We start from the raw sequence: 21,928 nt of genomic DNA, 5'->3' as shown, positions 1-21,928 counted from the left end.
TGCATTAGGTGCGAGGGCTAGGTAAGACTTCGAGCTAGTCACACACGATGTAGCGAAAGAAGAAAAAATGTCACATTTTCGTATAGTGTAACATGCTATGAAATGGTATAACAATCAACTGCCTAGAGAGTTACGTTTTCAGTTCGATTCGATTTAGTGTTGGAGAACCTTAGCTTACTTTTGCTCTGTTTGTATGTTTATCTCGTCTTCACTCGCTGCATGTGAGGTAGCATGCGATTCGTTGTCTGTGTTTGTAAGTGTGTGGTTTAGTATGTACTGCTGATGCGGAGCCTGTCTTAACCTAGCGCATGGTCTATCCCCTTCGAATGCTGTTCCTCGAGAGCCTGGATATTCTTGTCTGTGGTCGACGTCTATGACCTTTCTTCTCGATCGACATCGCCCATCTGTGCGGCCGTGGTCAAATTGTTAGCATTATTTCATTATGCCTGGACGCGCATTGCAATTGATCATATACCACCTGAATTTCCCAGTGAATCTGTCTGCTGTTTAGCCTTTTTGACCCGACGAATAGTACTTCCGCGTACATTATCAGTGGAGTTCGTTCCCGCACCTTTCCAATCACACACTGTGATGCACCTGTTATTCGTACAACAGAACGGTGTCTGCAAGAAAATCGGAATATGTCATCTCTTCTGACAATACGTCATTCTTGTTGCGCAATGCTCACATAGCTTGAATATAATAATTAAGAGATGGTTGCCAATTAAAGGAGTTAATCGGTGGTATATAATGGAAACTAGTTAATTAAAAATGACTTATCATTGTAATACTGATCTTTAAAAGGCCAGTTACAGATAATAAATGTAAAGTGCCGGAACAGCTACTCACGGCACTGAACTCTCCGTCACTTCTACTTTCGTCCCATGGAGTGCGGCACCAATAGCACTTTCAAATGAATAAATCGTAATGTAGGAAATAATGGTGCGAAAGCTGCCTCGAAAGGCTTGGGAAGTTAAAAAGGACGCCTATTTTAGCGGTTGGACTGAGAGATACTCTATAGCAGTGGTTGTCAAACTGCGTCCCTACGATTCTCAGCCTTACTTTATAATAATACTAGCGACCCGGCCCGGCTACTGCACGGGTAGAACTAAGTATCTAATGACAGGCGACTCGTCTGCGTAGCGGTCATTCTGTTTGCAGGGCACTCCGTACAGTCATGATTAAGAGTCTGAGAAGAAATTAGGTACTTGAATGTTACCGCTTTCATACAAATTCAACGATTTAAGTAGCAAACGCCACTTGCCGGTGCACTCAAGTGCTTAAAATCGTGAGCGCACTGCCCCAACACAATCCGCTACGTCAGCCATCCATCAAAGGCGCCGCTCCCTTGTCTACGGGACCCTCGCACTAGCCCGCCGCGAGCATCAACATCCCTGTAGTAGTTTCTGAGAGTAGCTCGTATACAGAGGCAGAAGCTAGCGGGGAACTTCAGTCTATACATGAAGAAAAGAGATGCATATAGCAACTCACAGACGAATACAAGCACATACAGATAGAAAAGCGCGACTGGAGTCTCTAATTAATATCATGAACAGAAGGAGAAATTATTCACGTGTGGGTACATTAAACATAATGACCACTGACCTACTATTGATACAAACCCATCCAGGCGACAGCAGCGTCACGCGGCGAGGAATGACTGCTAGTCAACCACACGCACAGTGCGTGTAGTATTAGTGAGCGTGTTGTCCGTGTGTAGAATGGGAAATGCACACGATCTGTCTGAGTCTGACCGATGGCAGATTGTGAGGGCCCTGAGGTTCGGCACGAGCATTTCAGAAACTGCATGACTTGTCGGGTGTTGGTGCAGTGCTATAGTGAGTGTCTTCAACACGTGGCGAAACTAGGGTGAAACCACGTCCAGACGTCGTTGGATTGGGCGGCCAGCCCTCATTACAGATGCCGGATGTCGTAGGGCTGGGCAGGCTGGTAAAACAGGAAAGACGGCGAAGCTAACATCAGACTTTAATGTTGGACACAGTACAAGCACGTCTGAACACACAGCGCACCGAACACTCCTAACGATGGGACTCCGCAGCCGACGACACATGCTAAACACCACGACATCGACAACTACGACTGAAATGGCCACGGGACGGGATGGTAGTATGATCTGGTGAATACCGGTACCTTCTTCATCATGCCGATGGGAGGGCACGAATCCATAGTCTTCCAGTGGAACAGTTCCTTGACACCTGTACTGCGGGACTGAGCCACGCTGACGTTGGCTCCATTACGCTTTGAGGAACATTTACGTGAGAATCCACGGATCCAGTGGAGATCGTGCAAGGCATCGTGATGGCCACGGAGTATCTTACACTGGTTGCAGATCACCTACACCCCATCATGACGATCATGTTTCCGGAGGGCAGTGGTATTTTTCGATAAGATAATGCGCCATACCGCAGGACCAGGAGTGCGATGGAGTGGTTCGATGGACACAATGGTGAGTTCCAATTGATGTGCTGGCCCCCAACTCGCCAGATCTGAACCTGATCGAACACACCTGGGAATTTACGGGACTTAGGTGAGTTTTGTGTTCAGATGAAATGCCAGTCCCCTTCAGCGTCCTAGAAAGGGCTCATTCCTTCCATGCTACAACGCGTCGCCGCTGTTGTCCGTGCGGAAGGTCGACATGCCGACTATTAAGTAGGTGGAGATAGTATTCTGGCTGATCAGTGTAGATTTTGGTAGTAAAAATAATTTCGTGTGGCTCCATATTCTGGTGCAAGTCTTTCAACGGGGCATTACTTCGACAACTTGCTTCTCCCTAGCCAGTTATCCAGCCGAGAAAAACGACCTACAGCTGGACGTAGAATCAGAAACACGATTCGTTTCTGACGAACATCCACCATCATTGAGAGGTGTTTGCTAGGTTAGGAAACAGAGATAGGAGTCGGTTGTGCGACCAGGATTCGATCTCGCGACGTTTCGCTTCTAAGGCCGTGCTTGACCACTACGCCCGACTTGGATTCTGTTCAAGCTTCGCTGTTATCTTCAGTTGGGGCGGCTGTACCTCTAGATGGCAAAGTCATCGTTTCCACAACGGCAGTAGAATTTAATCTATCGTAGTTCATTCTCCACGAAATATTTATTAATTATATGTGCGGACGTTTCTCGTGGCTCAGTCCTTCTATCAAAATAGGATCAATATTCCTACAGTAGCTTCTGAGATTAGCCCTTACATACAGACAGAAGCTAACTAAGTCTAAGAGCTACCTGCTCAGTAACAAACAAAAATACTTACAGAGCTAGTAATGTTTTATGGTGTGCTTAATTGTAACTGACGTTGGTGATATGGACCATGAGTTAAGTAAAGTAGGCGCGTACCTCAATGGCAGAGGGGTAAGTAGTGCTGCTATTGAAGGGTTAGTGGATGTGAGAGGGGGGAATGTTTATTGTCCGTCCTCCAGTGCTGACAGTTCACTGGCGTGCGCGACTGGTAGCGATCAGCTGCTGTGGTATAAATTTTGACACGGATTTAGCATGGATTCGTGAATGCGCGTTATGGAGACGGTCAGCTTCAAATGCAGTACCTATTTGTAATAAGGAGAGCGAATTAAAATTAAGGTTGTTCTAGTAATATGCCATGAATATAAGGAAATGCCGTTAAAAACATTTAGGAAACATTTATGATTGTGTCTCATGATGCATAATCCATTTAAATATTAGTACAATGACTGTTATTAATCAATTAATCATCCGCTCGCAAAGGACAATCCAAGAACACTTCGTCAGGCAATTACAATGTCACAAATTACATTTCCAGCAGAGATGAACGATAATTAAATATAACTGAGAACAAAGGCATATGTAGGATAATTAACAAATTTGTGTAAAATAATTGTAATCTTCCTAGTGGTAAGCGCGTTGAAACATGGAGCGTATGTAAAAGAGCTTATCAAAAACTGTTCTAAAGACGTATGTTCGTAAAATAGTTAAAAACGCCTCTAATTTATTTTATGAGCATTATATCCAGTTATAGGAGCAAGGACGTACATGTCATAATATACTACTAAAGAGTCATCAATAAAGTAAGTTATAACGCTCCTAGTACATCTACAGATATGATTTGATCCTACGTCAAAATCACATGTGTCGCTAATGTATCCACTGTATAATGCTTCCGTTTTAGATGCTTGAAAATGACCTAAGGCCTAATTGTGCTATCGTACATGAAATGAAGAGAATGCCAGATGAAGGCATCACTAAATCACTCGGAAAAAAAATTGAAGTCGATAAGGGAGGCAGCAATCGGAAATAGACGACAGTCAACACGAAGTTTCCAGAATACTGTCGTCTTTTCAACTATTCGGACTTGAAGGTCAGCGGCAAACCTACCGTACTCTTGTGTACCGATCGCTCATAAAATACTAATTTATGTACGTTACCAATTAATAATAAGATCGGTACATAAGCGGTCAATGGTGCATCCGACAATGTCAGTATTGGCTCTTGAGCAAAACAGTTTGACGACCACTGCTCTGTAGAGTCCCAACAGCCAGGCGCCAAAGGTATCAGACAAAATCTCTCTGCTGCTTTCGACACTATATGTCCACGTTTAGTCAACTGTGAGAGATCCTCGCCTTTGTCATGAGCAAGGGAAAAGTCAGGGGTTGTTGTTTCTAAATCACCCCCGCTTAAGTTGATTTCACCCGTGTGTTGGAATGAGGACATACGAAGTAAGCATGGTTAGCAAAAATATTTCATGTTAAGAAGATTTATGTCCATTAGCGTACCCAGCGAGGGGCAGGGGGAGGCGGGTAGCTGCCCCCCCCCCCCCTAGAAGATATTCGCAGTTTTTCACTAGTTTACTGTTTTATTTAATAAGAAATGCTGCATGTTTTCTCGGATTGTGCAAGTGCATTCTTGTATTTAAAATGTTTATTAAAAGCAGTTTTTGATTGGTTTACTGTTTTATTTAATAAGAAGTGCTGTATGTTGTCTCGAATCCTTGTTTCCTGAGACTAGTGTGACCTGCCCCCCCCCCCCCCTAGTTCAGATCCTGTGTACGCCCTTGTTTATGTCCTTTCCTTTGTTTACAATGCCTTCTTACTAACAAAAACTATTTGTAGTGCAGTTGTCTCCGCAAATTTTGGAGGTACAGAATATATAATAAATAAACAAATAAGAAATAAAAAGTCGTTAATGCAAGCGAAAAAAGGAAAAAAATAAAAAACCAACAAAATGTCGTAGAGCGCTTGCCCGCGAGAGGCAAATGTCCCGTGTTCGAGTCTCGGTCCGGCAAAATAAAATAAATAGTTGGTATCAGCAGGCAGACTGTGTCAGACCTGTTCAGTGGAAAAATTTGAACGGCGAGGTTATAAGGCCACCATCGTCGCTTTGTTATACCCTTAGCGCTCAATACCTAGAGCTCTGCCCTCAGTCGAGCTATACGGCCGTCTCCATCGCTGCCGCCGAGACATTATAACAGCTTTCTACGAGGTGAGCCCGTCTCCTCATTACTCTCCCTTGCTGCATACTCCGTCATTTCCACCACGGTTAGGCCCTTCATAAAGCGATTCCAGTATGAGTAGCTGCTGTGGAACAACGTTCTGTCGTAAGGTGAAGTAAGGAACGAAATCCTTACTTATAAGCTCACGCTCTGATCAGAGGTGAAGCGAGATTTAAGGTCATTCGTTTCTTGGTACACGAGCTGCTTTGTACAGGAGTGAATCGGTGAAGTGGTCAAGCTGCGATTTTTCAGGTCTCTGTAGCTGGTACAGAAGGATAATTTTTTACAGAGTAAACCGCCATATGAGGGTGTATTATTATATTTACCTATTACACTATCCAGATTTAGGCTTTTATACCATTATCAAGTACAACGCTGAAAGTTGTTAGACCATTATTAAGTCATATCGGTTAAGGCAGTCAAAAGCAGGTGTTTGTTTTCAGGTCTTGGACTGCCTTAACAGACATGACTTAGTGATGGTCAAACAACTTTTAGCGTTGTACTCGATAATGCCATAAAAGCCGAAGTATGGACAGTACAAGAAATAAATATAGTAATACACAGTCAAATGGCGGTTTCTTCTTTTAAAATTTTTGGTATTAGGCTGAAGATGTAGATACGGTGATGACAGGGAAATGAAACTCTGGGTTGTCTAACTGGTCTGGTTTTTATTGCTTCGTCACTTGTCAGCAATGAACACGCAGAAGAGCACAGACATTGGTTTATTAGAACAAAAATGAGGCTTTCGAGATTCTCCAATAAATTACCGGAACAAAAGGCCGTCCCGGACTACAACTTTAGTATGATTCGGGTACACACAGTAATGTCTAGTACTACAAATCACGAATCGTCGTAACTGCCGCCTACTTCACATCTGCTGTGCAGCGAGCAACGTAAATTTAAGTATTAACTGTGTTTTTCTTATTTGTCACTTCTTTTTCCGTTTGTTTTTGCTTTTAGGAGGCTTTAATTTTCCAGTACTAGTAATAGTGTTCCATTGATTTCGTGTGTGTTTTGAATACAGTACAGAGACAGGTAGTGCTTATTTTCATTGTTCCCAACAAGAAGTGTCTAGTAACCACAGTTTAGTCAGGTATCAGCCGCCTTTAGTGAATTAGCAGTCTAGTTAAAAGTTGATTAACTCTCTACAGTAAACTGTTGATTTCTTAGGATGGATAGGATGTGTGATTGCTGTGTACGTACGCAGGAGGAGCTGGCCACTGTTCGCGAACAGCTGAACGTGTTGATGGCCACAGGTCAGCCGTCTTCAGGCTGCTGCCTCGGAGTGTAGCGGCAGTGAAGAGTCTGGTGCGTCGCATGGTACAACCCAGGTGTTACATGCTTCACCCACGATCCCTGCCGTCGAAACATCTTCGCGGCTACCGGCCGCAGTTGGGCCACCCTCTCCCCAAAGGGAGTGGAGGGTTCAGCGGCGTTCGCGTCACACGAGTCGGAGGGTGTGCCAAGCAAGATCGTAAGAGATGGAAAACAGCCGCCGTGGTACAACAACCGAGTTAGTAAACTGCTACGGAAGCAAAGGAAACTCCACAGCAAAAATAAACGTAGCCAAAGCCTTGAAGACAAACAAAAATTACGCGAAGCGAACTGTAGTGTGAGGAGTGCTATGCGAGAGGCCTTCAATCAATTCGAAAGTAAAGTTCTATGTACTGACTTGGCAGAAAGTCCTAAGAAATTTTGGTCTCATGTCAAAGCGGTAGGTGGATCGAAACAAAATATCCAGACACTCTGTGACCAAAATGGCACTGAAACAGGGGATGACAGACTAAAGGCCGAAATACTAAATGTCTTTTACCAAAGCTGTTTCACAGAGCAAGACTGCACTGTAGTTCCTTCTCTAGATTGTCGCACAGATGACAAAATGGAAGATATCGAAATAGATGACAGAGGGATAGAAAAACAAATTAAATTCATTCAGAAGAGGAAAGGCGGCTGGACATGATGAGATACCAGTTCGATTTTACACAGAGTACGCGAAGGAACTTTCTCCCCTTCTTGCAGCGGTGTACCTTAGGTCTCTAGAAGAGCGTAGCGTTCCAAAACATGGGAAAAGGGCACAGGTCATCCCCGTTTTCAAGAAGGGACGTCGAACAGATGTGCACAACTATAGACCTATATCACTAACGTCGATCAGTTGTAGAATTTTAGAACACGTATTATGTTCGAGTATAATGAATTTTCTGGAGACTAGAAATATACACTGTAGGAATCAGCATGTGTTTCGAAAAAGACGGTCGTGTGAAACCCAGCTCGCGCTATTCGTCCACGAGACTCAGAGAGCCATAGACACGGGTTCCCAGGTAGATGCCGTGTTTCTTGACTTCCGCAAGGCGTTTGATGCAGTTCCCCACAGCTATGATGACGGGGCGTGAGTCGTGCTTGGGTAGCTCAGATGGTAGAGCACTTTCCCGCGAAAGGCAAAGGTCCCGAATTCGAGTCTCGGTCCGGCACACAGTTTTAATCTGCCAGGAAGTTTCAAATCAGCGCACACTCCGCTGCAGAGTGAAAATCTCATTCTGGAAACATCCCCACAGTCGTTTAATGAAGAAAGTAAGAGCATATGGACTATCAGACCAATTGTGTGACTGGATTGAGGAGTTCCTAGTTAACAGAGTACAGCATATCATTCTCAATGGAGAGAAGTCTTCCGAAGTAAGAGTGATTTCAGGTGTGCCGCAGGGGAGTGTCGTAGGACCGTTGCTATTCACAGTGTATATAAATGGCTTTGTGGGTAACATCGTAAGTTCACTGAGGCTTTTTGCGGATGAAGCTGTAGTATATCGAGAGGTTGTAACAATGGAAAATTGTACTGAAATGCAGGAGGATCTGCAACGAATTGATGCATGGTGCAGGGAATGGCAATTGAATCTCAATGTAGACAAGTGTAATGTGCTGCGAATACATATAAAGAAAGATTCTTTATTATTTAGCAACAATATAGCAGGTCAGCAACCGGAAGCAGCTAATTCCATAAATTATCTGGGAGTGGGAATTAGGAGTGATTTAAAATCGAATGACCATATAAAATTAATCGTCGGTAAAGCAGATGCCAGACAGATTCATTGAAAGAATCCTAAGGAAATGCAACTCCAAAACAAATGAAGTAGGTTACAGTACACTTGTTTGCCCACTGCTTGAATACTGCTCACCGGTGTGCGATCCGTAGCACACAGGCTTGATAGAAGAGAGAGAGAAGATCCAACGGAGAGCAGCGCGCTTCGTTACAGGATCATTTAGTAATCGCGAAAGCGTTACGGAGATGATAGATAAACTCCAGTGGAAGACTCTGCAAGAGAGACGCTCAGTAGTTCGGTATGGGCTTTTGTTGAAGTTTCGAGAACATACCTTCACTGAGGAGTCAAGCAGTATATTGCTCCCTCCTACGTATATCTCGCGAAGAGACCATGAGGATTAGAGCCTACATAGAGGCATATCGACAATATTTCTTTCCACGAACAATACGAGACTGGAATAGAAGGGAGAACCGATAGAGGTACTCAAAATACCCTCCGCCACACACCGTCAGGTGACTTGCGGAGTACGGATGTAGATGTAGATGTAAAAATGTGGAAGTGCCAGATTCTTTTGCTGTTGTCGAACCCTTAGGTTCAAGTACTCGTCACAGTGCAAGTGGCATACTGACATAGTTACGTGTAGGGAAATGTACGATATAAAAAAATAATCCTAATCCAGAAGTACGTGCAGGCAAGCTCTGCACGTCCCTCTTAGTGTATGAGAATTAACTGATGGCAATGCATACTCACATGGGATCCGCTGTACGCCGGCGCTCATCTGAAGTTGGAACTCTCCTGATCGCTGGACTGTGCCTTGCTTGACGTTTGAGGGTCTCTACATACGGCGTTTGAGACTGTTTGCTAGCGTATGATACGTGCTTGCGTTGATTTTTACGTCCAATTCGCGATCAGTGAGCGTGAAATCAGCGGTTTTCTAATACATTAGACCTCGCAATGGACAGCCGAATGCGGCGTGCACTGTTCGTTTCTAAGTAAATTGCAAACCTTACAGTTAATATTCATATTAAAATTATTATTTTTCTTTTCCTGGCAACCCCTCACGTTTCGGTATGTAGGTTTTGTGCTTGACGTGTGTGTGTGTGTGTGTGTGTGTGTGTGTGTGTGTGTGTGTGTGTTTCAGCTCAAGTGTATTGTATCATTTTATTTGAATGAATCCTTTATCCATAGCTCGGTGTTAAATACATTGCACGGAAAAAAATGAAATAAACGACGCTTCACGAAGATATTATCTCAGACGGAAATCTGTAGAAGTGATTTAGATGTACAGACAAAGAACTGATTATAATTTAAGGAAAAATTTGATTATATATTGAAGAGAAAACCTTCACAAATCGAGCAAGTCAATAACGCGTCGGTCCACCTGTGGTACTTATGCAAGCAGTTAGTCTGCATGGCATCGATTGACTTGTTGGATGTGCTACTGTGGGATACCGTGCCAAATTCTATCCAGCTGGCGCGTTAGAGTGTCAAAATCACGAGATGGTTGGAGGACCCTGCCCAGAATGCTCCAAACGTTCTCATTTGGGGAAATATTCGGCAACCTTTCTGACAAAAGTAGGATTTGATAAACACCAACAGAAACAGTTGACATTATCGACTTGTGCGAATGAGCGTTATCTCGCTGAAATATAAGCCTAGGATGGCTTACCGTGAATGGCGACAAAATGGGCTTACATTTCAGCAAGATAATGCCTGTCCGCACACGGCGAGAGTTTCTAATGCTTGGTTTTGTGCTTACCAAACCCTGCCTTGGCCAGCGAGGTCGCCGCATGTCTTTCCAATTGAGAATGTTTGGAGCATTATGGGCAGGTCAATCGAAACAGCGAGGGATTTTTACCATCTAACGCGTCAGTTAGAATTTGGCACGATATCTCTCAGGAGAACATCCAACAACTCTATCAAGCAGTGTTAAGCCAAATAACTGCTCGCATAAGGGCAAGAGATGGACCAAAGCGTTATTGACTTGCTCTATTTGTGAAGCTCTTTCTCTTCGAGAAATCATCTAATTTTTCTGAAATCGTAGTCATTTGTTTACCTGTACAGGTACAGCACACAAAACTGATTTCCGTTGACATAATTCCTTCGTGGTGTGTTTATCTTATTTTTATTATTAACCACGTTTCTGGTACGCCAACGATGTATTCATTGCGTAACTCCTTAATAAACTTCTTGTATTTTTTCTCACTAATGGATTCATTGTCTCGAGTAATGGCGGTGGGATGGATATCCCTTAACCCTTGCAAGACACGGTAAATAAGAAATCTTCTTCCAGCAAAATTACTGAACGCAAACATTTCTTATAAGTAGGCAAAGAAATCTGAATAGCTTGTACAAGGGATAAATTATTTAAGCTCTCGGTTGCGTATAAATTATTTTGACATGCGCTGCAACATCTGGCGACGCCGCCCACTTGTTGCAGGGCGCGCCGTTCACGTGGCGGTGGGTGCGCGCGTGGTGCGCGGCGTGGTGGAGCTCGAGCCGCGAGGAGGAGTGCGCGCCCGACCTGGAGGACACGCCCAGCGACATGGGCTACGCCACGCCCGTCAGCGTCGAGACGCCGCTGCAGTCCAGCGTGTCGCGCTGCACCTCGCTCAACGTCATCCGAGATCCCTTCAGCGCGGTGCACACGCCCACGCGCCACGGCCACGCCCACGCCGGCCGCCTCGCCGCGCGCTCCGTCTCCAGCGACTCGGTGAGTATCGCCTTCCGCGCAGTCTTATCTTTCCTCTTCTGAATGACTCGCTGCGGCCAACCGCTCTTTCGTCGCCTGAGCCAGTATCTCCGTTTCAAATTAGCTCTTGCACCCAACATAGTGAATTACTTGTACATAATCTAATCTCCGTCCTTTTCTGCTATTTGTGCCCTCTACTGCCAGCTGCCGTACTGACAGATACCAGACTGCATTTATGAGTCAGTGTACATGACAAAAAAGCTGGGAGTGAGACGAGTTGTAGCTTGTCCCCGATGTTTGCTGCTCTGTATATTGAACAATCAGTCAAAGGAACACATGAAAAATTTTGGTAATAATGGAAGTTCAGGGAGAAGAAATCAATTTTTTTCCTGTTTTAGGGCTACTAGCATAATATATGTCTGATAATGACGTTATTATTAGAATACGTGCACTATAAACGTCAATGTCATTTATATTAAGGTGGCTATGTTTTACTTATGTCTAGACTGATGTGACATCCATATTACGTCGTTAGTGAACTGTCTTTTATCTGTCACTGTCTAAGTAAGATGGTAAATGATGTAAATATATTGAAAATAAAATGTTAATTACTGTTTGACAGTGGTTTGGCAGTTCCACTCTTACGACGTGATACATATACAAAGATTATACAGATGATCAGTTATATTATTTTATTAGCTAAAATTTGTTACTATTGTCTTTGGTTGTTGCAAATGTTACTTCGTTTTATCCATTTTCGTGTTATAAAAGTTCAGTGAAGTTTTTGAGGTATTACTTGTGTCTATATTCAGTATGTTTGTTTAATATTTCTTGTGGGTATTTTCTCGTGTGTACATAGGTTTCCAGTGCTTCAAGAATCTTCATTTCAAAACCTTTTGTTATTCTCTACAGGATTTAGACTGTATTTTAAATCGTATCACCAGTGTGGTTCTGATTCTTCAAGTGAAGAATCAAGCTCGGTTGATTATTTTCGCTCTCTATAACGTTTTCGTTATATCTCACATTAAAATTTATTCCTGTTTGGCTAATGTAAAAGCTAATACAGTTGCCACATGTGATTTTATATTCGCCTGGGTTATCATATTTCGATGTTCTTGTGTTGCCGGAACGTAATTTTGTTGAAAGGTTGTTATTGGTTCGAAAGGCTACTTGAATATTTGTGCCTTTGAAAAGTGCATTAACTCCGTTGGAGAGTCGACCCAGGTAGACTGCTGCTACGTATTTTATTTTCTGCGTAGGTGATGTTCTGCACACAATACTAAAACGTCTTGCAATGAACGTCCTCAGAAAACTGGAGAACACACGAGAAAATACTCACAAGAAATTTAGACACACGTACTACCTGAAAAACTTCATTGAAATTTTAGAGCACGACAATGGATAAATCGGAAGTAACATATGCAACAACCAAAGACAATCGCAAAAAGAAAATAATATTCCTCTTCATTTGCAAAATCTTGGTAAACATATAGCATCGTAACACTGGAAATGTCAAACATCTGTCACGCCGTAATTAACGTTCTATATTCAGTATATTATATTTCATCTTTTGACGCCTTACTAAAACAAAGACAGTTTCCTAACGACGTAATATGGAAGTTACATTAGTTTACACGTGACTAGAATATAGTCACTTTAATATAAATGACATTCACATTTATACACGTTTTCACCAAAATTGTAATCGTAGGTATTTCACAATGGCGGTAAATGCCAAAACAGTCTGTCGTGAGTGAAGATTAGTTATTATAAGCAGCTATTTTCGTGCATCTATTCTAATAATCATGTCGTTATCAGGCAAAGAAGTAAATCTTCGAGGTTTGCCAGTGCTACTGTAATTGAGTCAGAGACGGCAAAGGAAATGGAAGATCGTTTGAATGGAACTGATGGTGTCATGAAAAGAGTTTATATGATAATATCAATAAAACTAAAGCGAGGATAATTGAATGTAGTCTAATTAAATCAGCCAATATAAACGGAATTATATTAGGAAGCGAGACACTAAAGGTAACAGGTGTGTTTCACTATTAGGGCAGCAAAATTACCGGCGATTGTGGAAGTACAGTGGATGTTAAATGCAGACCTGTAATTACAAGACAAGCTTTCTCGGAAAAGAGAAATTTACTAACATCAAGTATAAATTTAAATGTTGGAAAGTATGTTGTGGAGGTCTGATGAGTAGCCTTGTACGGACGTGGAACATGGATGATAAATACACTCCTGGAAATGGAAAAAAGAACACATTGACACCGGTGTGTCAGACCCACCATACTTGCTCCGGACACTGCGAGAGGGCTGTACAAGCAATGATCACACACACGGCACAGCGGACACACCAGGAACCGCGGTGTTGGCCGTCGAATGGCGCTAGCTGCGCAGCATTTGTGCACCGCCGCCGTCAGTGTCAGCCAGTTTGCCGTGGCATACGGAGCTCCATCGCAGTCTTTAACACTGGTAGCATGCCGCGACAGCGTGGACGTGAACCGTATGTGCAGTTGACGGACTTTGAGCGAGGGCGTATAGTGGGCATGCGGGAGGCCGGGTGGACGTACCGCCGAATTGCTCAACACGTGGGGCGTGAGGTCTCCACAGTACATCGATGTTGTCGCCAGTGGTCGGCGGAAGGTGCACGTGCCCGTCGACCTGGGACCGGACCGCAGCGACGCACGGATGCACGCCAAGACCGTAGGATCCTACGCAGTGCCGTAGGGGACCGCACCGCCACTTCCCAGCAAATTAGGGACACTGTTGCTCCTGGGGTATCGGCGAGGACCATTCGCAACCGTCTCCATGAAGCTGGGCTACGGTCCCGCACACCGTTAGGCCGTCTTCCGCTCACGCCCCAACATCGTGCAGCCCGCCTCCAGTGGTGTCGCGACAGGCGTGAATGGAGGGACGAATGGAGACGTGTCGTCTTCAGCGATGAGAGTCGCTTCTGCCTTGGTGCCAATGATGGTCGTATGCGTGTTTGGCGCCGTGCAGGTGAGCGCCACAATCAGGACTGCATACGACCGAGGCACACAGGGCCAACACCCGGCATCATGGTGTGGGGAGCGATCTCCTACACTGGCCGTACACCACTGGTGATCGTCGAGGGGACACTGAATAGTGCACGGTACATCCAAACCGTCATCGAACCCATCGTTCTACCATTCCTAGACCGGCAAGGGAACTTGCTGTTCCAACAGGACAATGCATGTCCGCATGTATCCCGTGCCACCCAACGTGCTCTAGAAGGTGTAAGTCAACTACCCTGGCCAGCAAGATCTCCGGATCTGTCCCCCATTGAGCATGTTTGGGACTGGATGAAGCGTCGTCTCACGCGGTCTGCACGTCCAGCACGAACGCTGGTCCAACTGAGGCGCCAGGTGGAAATGGCATGGCAAGCCGTTCCACAGGACTACATCCAGCATCTCTACGATCGTCTCCATGGGAGAATAGCAGCTTGTATTGCTGCGATAGGTGGATATACACTGTACTAGTGCCGACATTGTGCATGCTCTGTTGCCTGTGTCTATGTGCCTGTGGTTCTGTCAGTGTGACCATGTGCTGTATCTGACCCCAGGAATGTGTTAATAAAGTTTCCCCTTCCTGGGACAATGAATTCATGGTGTTCTTATTTCAATTTCCAGGAGTGTAGTTCAGACAAGAAGAGACTAGAGGCTTCTGAAATGTAGTGCTTCAGGAGAATGCTGAAGATCAGATCGATAGGTTGGGTGATTAATGAGAGTACACTGAATCAAATTTCGAGCAATAGAAATTTATGACTAAACTTTGGTTGATAAAACATACCCTGCGACATGACGCAATTGTCAGTTTGGTATTGGAGGAAAGTGTGAGGGAGTAAAAATTATTGATGGAGGCCTTAAAGCCATAGGAACATAGTAGCATCGATGACATTTCGTGTATCAAAGTGTACTGGATTACTGTAGAAGATACGTTATGGAATTATTTATTCATACAAGATACTTTCGATTAGTACTAGGAGGAGGATGAAAATAAATGGGGAGGAATATATTTTCATTTGGTACGTAGTAGGAAATGGTAATTGTAAAGTAACATTGTTAGGTGATGCAATTTATTATAGACAGAGACTACAGTAAGCAGGTTCAGATGGATGTAGGTCGAAATAATTATTCAGAGATGAATAGACTTCAATAGGACACAGCAGAGTGGAAAGCTGCATCAGACCTGCCTTCGAAATGAACACCTTAAGAACGATAACAAATGCTGCTGCTGCTACTACTGCTACTCCCTTCTGTAACGCATTGTGTTCTTTTGGTTAGTGTTTTCTATACTCTCCTTTCACAGATCGTCACTTCTTATGAAACGGCTTAATTTCCAGCCTACTTCTGTAACAAGTAAACGCGAATTCTTAGTCCCTAGTACATTTATTTTGCCTTCGAATTCCTTCTTTGTCTGTGCTAGTCTGTTTATAACGTCCTATTTGTTCACAGGTAGCAGAATTTCTTGAGTACTTGGACTCTAGTATTGATATTATGTTTGTTACTAATGTCATTTATTCTGCTCCTCAGTACATTCGGTTTTCTTTGGTTTAATCCTAATACATATTCCGTTCTCAATAGATCATTCATTCCATTCAACAGGTTCATTAATTCTTCCTCACCTTCACTGAGAATAGCAATTTAATCAGCGAATCTTACCACTGATATACTGTCGTTCTGAAATTTAATCATAGCTCTGGACTTTTCGTATATTTCCTTCTTTGCTTTTTAGGTACATAGGTTGAACAGTTGAGGATAGAGAAGAAAGACTGCATGCCTGCCTACAGCTCCTTTCAATCCGAGCGCTTCTTTCTTGGTTTCATATTCATGTTGTGCGGTCTTGGCTCTTGTACACGTTGTTGATTGCTTTCCTATGATCCTGAGGGCTTCAGACATCTTCCATTTTACATTGTCGGACGCTTTTTGTAGTTGGAGAAGTCCTATGAATGTGTCTTGGATTTCTTAAGTCTGTTTTGTTTTTCTGATTCGTTTTATTTGCTAAAGCCCAACTAATCGTGCTGTAACTATTACTCAATTCTCTCTTCCATTGTTTTGTTTTTGTACTCATTAGTAATTTGGATACATGAACAGTCAAGCTTATTCTTTGACAGTTTCATACCTATTTTCTTATTTTCCCTTGCCGTTGCCGGGATCTCGTAGACATTCTGGGAAATAAAAAAAAAAAAAACAGAACTTGTCTTTCAGTCTGTCAGATAGATTACTACCACGCCGTCAGCGTCGGGAGTCTTTCCTTGTTGGGAGGAAAAGAATGGAATCCACTGAGCGCTAAGGAGGCACAGTAGCTAGAAATACAAGCTGAAACGTTGTCTGCCAGACGACAATAGGTCACAATTGCTCTTATTTTTCCACTCATCCCCCTTTTATATTAATGAGCTTTGTCAAGCGTTACAAAATCCGTTTCTTGATTGCCATATTACCTTTTTAGGTAGAGGGTGGCGCGTGAACTGTGTCACCATTTTGTTTCGGAATAAACACATTACTGTTACAACGAACGCAAAGGAACCTATACTACCATGGAAGACATACTGTGGAGAACTGTTGTAACTCAGCACATTTTCAATACGTCAATCAATCTGATTACAAACTTCCTTCACACGAACACTGATGTTAGCGAAAAACCTGCGGTACATGTCTTCTGTGATTTCACTGCAAGTTTGAAGAATAAGGCGCCTGATTTCCATTAAATAACGTGGACATTTCAGGGAAATTGTTTCTTTAGGTACCCCCAAACAAAGAAGTCATATAGGATGAGGTGTGGACTATTATTGGGGGGGGGGGGGGGCAGAAATTGTTCACCATTGAAACGACCCAGAAACCCGAGTTAAATGAGAAATGAGACGCATGTCGCTCGTGAACGAAGTTGTTGCGGAGCATGCTCAAATAACGTGCACTGTTGACAGTTTCTTTAAAGAAAATGGTCCGATATGTTCGTAACTGGAACGTGCGACCCACACTATAATCTTTGGAGCATGATGTTGTTCAAATTTTCCGTAGCTCAAAAGCATACATTTGGCCTGTAAACCACACCATCCAAATAAAAACTCGTCTCGTCTGAAAACCAAACATTGTTGAGAGTTTGTTGGCTGTCCTCCGGCCAGCGGGCGAACACTGGTCTCTGCCGTTTGTTTTCTGCAGGGAGCTTCTGAATTGAGGTCATCTTGTACGGGCACTTCTGGAGCTCACTGTCAAGAGTCCGTTGAACGGAACGTCTAAATATGCCCTGCTGCACTGTTGCCTTTCTGCACAATTTACCAAGGCTTCTCTGTAGAGCAACTCGTACCACTTCAGCATCCTCGGACGAGCAAACAGGCTTCGGCTGAGGTCGCTTCGCTTCCCACATTGATCCTCCTCATACAAACTGATAATACAGCCTGCGAATGGTTCTCTTGCCAGGGGCCCCCCGCAAGTTAAACTGTCATCGAAACCGCCTCTAAGGCGCAACAGGATTTTTTTGTTTCGTGAAAAATTCACACAACTCCCGATAGCTACTGCATTGTTAGTCGTCCATTGTCAGCCATGTTGTAAACACTACTCTCCTAGCAACGTTATCGTGAATGACAATTTTTTTCGTAACTTATTTGCTTCTCCAAGCTCTACTGCTACTGCTGTTGAGACGCTCTGCAGCAGGACGGCCATGGTGTGCCAGACTTCATTCGCGCTGTGCGTGTGGGCCCGGCCATGCACTCCGCTTTGCTCAGTCCTTCTCGAAAGTACCCGGAATGGCGCAACATTTCATTTAGCATTGCGGCATTGTTCGCTCGGCACAGCTCCCTGAGTTCGGTAGAATCGCGGTGTCAGCGCTGTTTACTCTTCGCTATTTGTTCGTGATATGAACAGGACCTGTGGCTGTTTGCACAAAAAGAAGCAATCTAGCGATCTATCGAATGCTTTAAAATGAATGAGAATGACAGAAGAAGAGAGGTATGAGAATTGTCGTTACGTATAAGCGACGGATACTTCATATTTGCTATGAAACGACACTACAGTACCGTGCAGAAAGAATTTAAAGATTTAATTGACAATGAAAGAACAGAAATTGACAACAGTCGACAGATGGGACTTATTGTACTGTCCCTCAAGAAACAGTTTGTGCTAAATTTGCAGGCTTAGAGCACGTGAAGAAATTGGTGGTACGAACAGTAAAATTTCTGAAGTCGTACGCATTATTCTATTCTCAGTTGCAACAGTTTTCATTGGAGCTGAACGAAGAGTATGGAGACTTCACATATTACTACAAAGTACGTTGTTTAAGTCAAGTGGCATGTCTGGGACGATTTTTCTATTTAAAACTGGATTTAAAAATGGATTGCCGACATCGCATTTTAAGTAGATTTGACTACACAGTGCCCACGGTAAGACATTGCATAATTTCTTTCTGATTTGATGGGGATGAACTTAAAAAGAAAATCACGTTGCAAAAGGGACAAATTCTGACAAAGAAAGTCTGCCTTAGCCCACTGGCATTAAAGGAAATGCTAGGTCTGAAGAATTCACTGTCGTCCTGAACGATTTAAAAGGATAGTTTTATAAAGATTTTGAAGACACTATCTTACATCTGTTCTCGAGCTGTTTTGGAGACCTTTGGCAGTTTTAGTTGAAAGGGCCCCTGTGCAAGTGCGGAAGTAACTTACTAATCTGCAAGGCAGTTCCAGTTATAATGACAAACCTTTTTGTGTTAAACTGTCCAGAACATCTACAATTCTTTCCTCAGGTAAAGTTTTCAAGTCTCCATAATAAGGTCGCAAAAGTGCTGCAATATTTTGATCGACATATTTCTGGGCAAGACCTTTTTTCCGTTATTAAACTAAAATAAGTCACGATTACATGGCAACTTGAGTACAAAACTCTGTGAAATTGTATGTGTCTGTCTGTATGCTGACAGCCTGTGCCAGATAAGAAGGATATTATATCTTTAGCGCCAAAAATAAAAAGAGTGATACTGAAAATTTGTTTTGTTCGTGATCAATGTTGTTGACAAATGTTAAATATAAAGCCAAGCTATATGCAGTGCGTCTGCGTTGCCATTTAAATGCGACGCGTGCGCAGTTTTCCCCTCTTCACCCTCCACGCGCCCAGACAGTGTGGCGTGGCGGTGGGGGAAGTGTGGGGCGAGGCTGAACGCTTTGGCACTCGGGCCCTGGCACGGCCCTCGAACCGAAATCTTGGCCGCCCCTGTTCCACGGGATATCTATGATGACTCATATATTATGTACGAAACAAGCGGGCCCGCATCTCGTGGTCGTGCGGTAGCGTTCTCGCTTCCCACGCCCGGGTTCCCGGGTTCGATTCCCGGCGGGGTCAGGGATTTTCTCTGCCTCGTGATGGCTGGGTGTTGTGTGCTGTCCTTAGGTTAGTTAGGTTTAGGTAGTTCTAAGTTCTAGGGGACTGATGACCATAGATGTTAAGTCCCATAGTGCTCAGAGCCATTTTTGAAACAAGCGGTGACATATTTCGTGTGCCATCCTGTAGTTGCACTGTCCTGATTAAGAGGTGATTTTCGTTTTTATCATTATCCCCCACCCGTCCAACGTCCCATATTTACTCATACAATTCTTCCAGAGGGCTTGCGTATTCCAATTATTCGCCTGTAACTTTTTAACTCCGTGGGAGGCAATCAGTGATGATGATCCATTTCGTATTTCAGAAAACAGACATAACTATTCTAGCAGATGAAATAGATTTTGCCTTTTTTTATGTAGCGCCATCCACTTACATTCACTGCTTCAATTTCAGTTTCGTTTCTGGCGTGAAGTGGTACACCATTATTAACAAACAGGCGTATACAGTCATCTGGATTATTTTTAAAACTGTAAAATATTGTCTATGGTTTTTGGTCGTCATACATCAGATGTGAAACTCATTTTGGAAAAAGCTGCTGAGCAAAGTGGCACCGTGGAAACACTTTGAACTTTTGCTGGGACGATGGTTGCTCCGATTTAAGTTTTGCACGGTTTTCATAAATCGCTTAAGGATTCCCCACCTCTGCGGGAAGGCTAACCACAGGGCTAGTCTCGAAGGCACCAGTTGCAAGTCGTTCCCCACAATGATGGATGGGGTCTACTATCTGCAATGTCAAAGGTGACGCATAACCATAGAGAGGACTCCCATAGTCTAAACGAAACTGGATCAGCGCTTTGTACAATCGCAGGAGAATAGAGCAGTCTGCACCCCAGATGGTATTGCACAGACCTCTAAGAACATTGAGATGTAACCAGCACATCCTCTTGAGCTGTCGAAGATGAGGGAGCCATGTCAACCGGGCATCGAAGGCCAGACCCAAAAAGCGATGGGTGGCCACCTCCTCGAGGGATTGGCCGTCGAAGAACAGCTCCGGATGGGGATGGACTGCACGGCGACGGCAGAAATGCATGAGACACGACTTGGCCACCGAAAACTGAAAGCCAAGGGAGAGAGCCCAAGATTGCGTTCAGTAGATTGCCCCCTGTAGACAGCGTTCTGCAGCACCCACGACAGAGGAAGTGACATAGATACAAAAATCGTCTGCATACAAAGAGAGGGACACTGTCGGCCCAGCAGCCGCCACCAGTTCATTAATGAGAGGAACGCTCAGCAAGGAACCCTGTGGAACCCCATTTTCTTGCTGATGGGAAGTGCTGCAGGAGGAACCAACTTTGACCCGGAAAGAGCGATAAGAGAGAATGTTATGGATAAAAACGGGCAGAGCGTCACGAAGGCCCCATTCGTGAAGGGTGGTGAGGACGTGGTCGTGGCAGGTGATGTCGTACATTTTATGCAGGTCAAAGAAGACTGCAATGAGGTGTTGCCGATGGGCAAAAGCCGACCGGATAGCAGACTCCAGGTTGACCAAGTTATCCACTGTAGAGCGGTCTCAGAAAAAACCACCTTGAGTCTATGACAAAATGTCGCGAGATTCAAGGATCAAAAACAGCCGCCGACTCGCCAGGCGTTCAAGGAGCTTACAGAGGGTGTTGGTAAGGCTAATTTGATGGTAGCTATCCAACTGAAGAGGTGGATTCTCAGGCTTCAGCACCGGAATAACGATGCTTTCCCGCCGCTGGGTAGGAAATACACCCTCACTCCACAGACAGTTCAAAAGGGTTAGTATATGACGGTGTCCAGCCACCGATTAGTGTTGGAACATTTGGTTAAGTATCCGATCCAGTCCAGGAGTCGTGTCGGGACGAAGGGCGAAGGCGCTGGCGAATTCCCACTCGCTAAATGAGGCATTATAAGGCTCAAAGCAGCGAGAAACGAAAGACAGTCGTTCCGAGCGCTCTTTCAGGAGGAGTAACGTAGGAAGATACTGAGTCGGTGCAGAGGCTTCAGCATAGTGTTGATCAAAATGCACGATGACAAATTCTGGATAGGTAAGGACAACACCATGCACATAAATTCCTGCAACGCCAGTGGGAGGACGATGGCCAAAAATTCGCCTGTGTTTCGCCCAGACTTGTGGAGAGGGGGTGTGCAGTCTTATGGCAGCCACCTATCGTTCCCAGCAAATCCGTTTCTGAATGTTTAAAGACCAGAAGGAGAACAGTAGAGGGGTGCTGCTTGAAGCATTGAAGAGCGCGGCGGCGGACTTTTATGGCTGCAGCAATTTCCGGGCTCCACCTAGGGACCATTTTCGATGGGGGTGGGGGGGGGGGACCGAGGAAGAAGGGATGGCTGAAACAGCTGCGGAAAGTATGGCGGCAGT

General features: G+C 44.2%; 1 protein-coding gene across 1 annotated transcript in view; it reads left to right on the top strand.

Moving 5' to 3' along the window:
• Positions 1–21,928, top strand: part of LOC126183910 (muscarinic acetylcholine receptor DM1-like) — a 603,207-nt gene that overhangs the window by 526,984 nt on the left and 54,295 nt on the right. The window contains exon 4 of the mRNA XM_049926254.1: positions 10,949–11,221. Coding sequence (XP_049782211.1) covers positions 10,949–11,221 — 273 coding nt within the window. The remainder of the gene's footprint in view (positions 1–10,948; positions 11,222–21,928) is intronic.

Source organism: Schistocerca cancellata, chromosome 4 (genome assembly GCF_023864275.1).
Source record: "Schistocerca cancellata isolate TAMUIC-IGC-003103 chromosome 4, iqSchCanc2.1, whole genome shotgun sequence".
Lineage (NCBI taxonomy): Eukaryota > Metazoa > Arthropoda > Insecta > Orthoptera > Acrididae > Schistocerca > Schistocerca cancellata.
This window is presented reverse-complemented; position numbering and strand designations above follow the sequence as displayed.